Source organism: Ochlerotatus camptorhynchus, unplaced genomic scaffold (assembly GCF_037179485.1).
Source record: "Ochlerotatus camptorhynchus isolate MF236.1 unplaced genomic scaffold, CSIRO-AGI_Acam_v1.1 ptg000027l, whole genome shotgun sequence".
Classification (NCBI taxonomy): Eukaryota; Metazoa; Arthropoda; class Insecta; order Diptera; family Culicidae; genus Ochlerotatus; species Ochlerotatus camptorhynchus.
The window spans coordinates 651,834-656,150 of NW_027040519.1; the positions used below are offsets into that span (position 1 = coordinate 651,834).

The 4,317-nt window shown below is 38.5% G+C and overlaps 1 protein-coding gene across 1 annotated transcript; it reads left to right on the forward strand.

Moving 5' to 3' along the window:
- The first annotated feature begins 1,923 nt into the window (after nucleotides 1-1,923).
- Nucleotides 1,924-2,860, forward strand: LOC135708277 (carbonic anhydrase 2-like). Its single transcript, XM_065230281.1, has 3 exons — nucleotides 1,924-1,981; nucleotides 2,047-2,235; nucleotides 2,295-2,860. The coding sequence occupies exons 1-3, from the start codon at nucleotides 1,924-1,926 to the stop codon at nucleotides 2,858-2,860; spliced, it is 813 nt and encodes a 270-aa protein (XP_065086353.1).
- The last annotated feature ends 1,457 nt before the right edge of the window (nucleotides 2,861-4,317 follow it).

Consider the following 4,317-nt stretch of genomic DNA (forward strand, 5'->3'; position numbering starts at 1 on the left):
CTTCAGTATCAAATAAATTTTAAAATTCAGAACAATATTAAATAGAAGGGGCCCCAATGGTGGTTAAGGCTGCCCTGCTTAGAATTTCTGAAAATAAATCCAAATGATTTCTTGGGAGTATCCCGAAATAGTTCTTTGAAATGTATTAAGGTAATTCCAAGCAAAATTCCAAGGAAAACTGCAAGGAATTTAATTACTAAGAGGGTAATTCTAACTACATATCGAGAAAAATTTAAAAGGAATTCCAACGAGTACTCCAAGGATATTCCGGTGATAGTTTTTAGAAAAGAGAGTTCAATTGAAATTATGACGAGCATTTCAAAAAATTAGGGGAAATTTTGAGTAAAACTAAAAATTAATTCCTATGGTAATTACATGGCAATTCCAGGAGACTACTTAGTGAATGCTGAGGAACTATAAGTGATTTTTTCAGGAGTATTGGTTGGCCTATGGATCAAATATTGAGCCCGTCGCTAAAAATCTGCTATTTATCAATTTTATCTAGATGAACGCGTCATTGGGACGGTACTAATGGATATTTTTGGTCGCTTTTGAAAATTTAGTGGATTTCTGGATTTATGTATGGGCCCAAATTAGGGGCATTTAGGCTGACATTACATTCTTTTCCCCTATATGAAAATTTAGAGATCACAGGCAAGGGAAAACATAAAGTTTAAAATGTGGACAAATTTTGAAGATATCGGATTTGAATATCTGGATCACGGAGATTTTAGACTTTTTAGTGATTGAATTGACTTTAAAATTGTGACCTAGCCACAAAAAAGAGACCTGCTACAAGCCCTTCTTTTTAGTTTTGGATGAGAGAGTAAATCAATAGCTGTGATATTTTAAAGCATATTGTTTAAAGTAATCTCGGAAAATATGGAGCATATTTTATAAATCTGAAAATAAATCTGTATGTATTTCTGGCAAGACGACTGCAAGTCTGGAAAATCCTGGATCTGGAAAAGATTTGGAATACTGACAACGCTGGTCACGCGTCCCATAGTAACGGTTCACTGGTAAACGACGGTGGCCACAGTCCTCTCTGAGCACTTAATTTTACATGACATGTTTGTTTATGTTTTATCCTTTATATCAAAGATGGCAAGTGTAGAACTAGTTTTTTCTAAGTGAAAAAATAGAAATAAGACATAAAAAACTAAACATACTTTGGAAAGGATCTTTGGTTTTTGAAATTTTTCCTCCATTAACCTCTCCCATGCCCGGTTGGGCATATCCAAAAAAATTCCCAGATGCGGTCGTCCCGATTCCCTCGAGCATGGTTTCGATAATGTAATTTATCATAATTTAAGCTGTCCATTTTTCGTTATTTTTTTTCTGCCATTTCTCCTTCAGATGCTGAAGATGCTCACCGGCGTGGAGAAGTTCATCAATGGACCGGACGGCGATCCAATGAACGCCGCTCAGTGCATCGTTTGTCGGAAATTGAGGTCAGCACTATCTACCTCCGCTGATGTACCTGTACATTGGGGATTTGGGATAGCATTCGCGCGGAAATTTATCGCTTCTTTTTTTCGGAAATGAATTTCATAAATAACAACAACTATTTAATAATTTCTTGCCATGTCGAAGGAGGTGAACTGTTCGTGATGCCCATCGAAGATGCGGGGTCAGAAAATGTAGGATAACGGTGTCCGTTGGTTGTAGGCACTGATCGACGATAAATATTTATGATATTGTTTTGGGAACTACTCGAAACTTATAAAAAAATAACAACGCCACATTCACACTACAACCGTAACGTAAGGCCATGAAGCGTCTGGTGAAATGTATACTTATTACGTATGATAAATGATAGCTGAAATCACTCCATTGAAAATTATACCTCAATAGATTCAAACGAATTGCATCTGTTTTAATTACGGCTCTGCAAAGTGCAGGTTTACGGTAGATTCGAAAATGCACTGCTCGGCATTGGCAGTGCTTTCAGTGGTTCTGGTTGCAGTCGATTGTGATGGTTCGGGCGGTTGGTAAACGATTTCATAACCCAATAAAAGTTCTTCATTCTACTCGTCCTTTTAGTATACTTCACTTACGGATCTGGAATCGAGCAATGGGGTCTTATTAGTAAATATTGCGAAGGAGAAAGACAAAGCCCTATTGACTTGGATACAAGTGTTGCGAAGACTGTACCGGATCCCATTCCTTTGGAGTTGGTTAACGTTAAAGAGAATCCTATCAATGTTAGGGTCAAAAATAATGGTCACACAGGTAAATGTTGGTGATTATGCTAGGATAAATACGTTTTCTTTAATACCTTACACAACTAGTTATTTTCAGCCTCACATATCCAGCGTCCAAGGGTCTCGGTCTACGAGGAGGTCCCCTCGAAGGAACATTCAACTTTGCCAGTTTGCATTTCCACTGGGGCTCCGAGCATACGATTGACACGGAATGGTTCCCCCTCGAGATGCACATGGTTTTCTACAACCAAGACTATGGCTCTCTACACAAAGCTCAATTTCAACCGAATGGGTTAGCAGTGCTGGGCTATTTTTTCTCCAATCAATCCGGAACAGAATCCAGACGATGGGTGGATTCACTGAAATCGGTGAAGAAGGCGGGGTCTGGATATACATTTGTTCATCCAAGCTATATGAATTTGGCCCGAATAATTGGCTTGAAACCAAAACCGTACTTCTACTATCGGGGAAGTTTAACGACGCCTCCTTGCTATGAGACTGTCTCGTGGATCGTGCAAAAAGAGCCTCTAGTAATTAGTTCAGCACAGTTGAATCTATTCGAATGTTTGAAGGGAAAGCATGGCTATTTAAGAGGCAACTACCGACCGGTCCAGAACTTGAATGGAAGAACTGTATGGATATATGATAATTGATTTAACCTTGATCGATGGAAGTGATTAACTGAAATGTTGATGATTTCCGTATTTCATTAAATAAATCCTCGCCTCTAGGAATTCAAAAAACAATTTTTCTTTACCTCACGGAGCGAATTTATTTTCATTTTTTTTTCGAATACAGAATCCACTAAAATTTAAAATAAATTTAAAATATGTATCAGAATACTAAATTTTATATTGACATACAATTTTTTTGGTGATAGAAGAAATGGCTCTTATGTTGGCCTATGGATCTAAGATTGGGCCCATCGCTAAAAATCAGCTATTTATCAATTTTATCTAGATGAACGCATCATTGGGACGATTGGTCGCTATTGAACATTTAGTCGATTGCTGAATTTATGTATGGGCCCAAATTAGGGGCATTTAGACCGACATTACATCCATTTCCCCTATCTCACTTTTATTTGGCCTTCTTCCCATCAGACTGTGTTCTTCTATAACTTTAATTTCAAACTTACCACATTCCTCAATAAAATGGGCTTTAACAAAAAGTTAAAACAATGTGACCAAAAGTTCCTGTTCTACGATTTATGTCAATTTTCAAGTGTCAATATTTAAATTTTTTTCTTATGTTCGCATTTTTCAAGAGCTTTTGACGTAGGACTACGTCTTTGATTTCTATATGGGGTTACACTTTGTGAAAACTGAAAATAGAACATGTAACAAATTAAGAAAGATTTTGAACGCTAATAACTCAGCTGCCCCTGTTCCAATTTCAATAATTTTATCACCAATCGATCAGAAATATGGCTACGCATCGAAACAACGCTTCCGAATGTTGATTTTCAACAAGAATCTATTGAAAAACTGGTAAATATCCAGCATTGTCCAAAAGCGTCGAATTAACTAACAAATCCACCATCTGCCTACATGCATATGCTGCTTCCCCAGCACAGTCGTCAGAGAGTAGTAAGTAGACGAAACAAGTCAAAGTGGCATTCGCCTTCGATCCTCGGGCGCGTGCGAATAGGGAGGGTGGAATTGCGTAATGTTTTGCACACTCATCGCCATATTCAGAACCAAACGCAAATTCTTCGAGATAACTACCATCCGTCGTCTGGCTCGCCGTGGCGGTGTCTGACGTATCTCCGGTCTGATTTACGAGGTGTGCTGAAGGTGTTCCTGAAAAATGAGATCCGTGATGCTGTCACCTACACTAAACACGCCAAGCGTAAGCGGCCATGGGTGTCATCTACGTTTTGAAGTGACAGAGACGCACTCTGTTTGGTTTCGGAGGTTAAATCATCACCATCTTTGGCAACAAAACGGCTCTTTTCAGGGCCACCAAGCTTATTACAGTAAAGAGTAGGAATAGAATTCATCTGCCTGTTTGTCCATATTCAGAACCAACGACCACACAAAATGCTCATGTAATCAAACTGGAAGCAGGGGTACAAATTATTTTGATCAACCTTAAATCGCCACGGCCG

Excerpts from the sequence above, each read along its gene's own strand:
- LOC135708277 (XM_065230281.1), top strand. The coding sequence starts at position 1,924 with ATGCACTGCTCGGCATTGGCAGTGCTTTCAGTGGTTCTGGTTGCAGTC. Across the intron at positions 1,982-2,046 it reads GGTTGCAGTCGATTGTGATG|TATACTTCACTTACGGATCT; the intron begins GTTCGGGCGGTT and ends TCGTCCTTTTAG. Across the intron at positions 2,236-2,294 it reads CAAAAATAATGGTCACACAG|TTATTTTCAGCCTCACATAT; the intron begins GTAAATGTTGGT and ends TTACACAACTAG.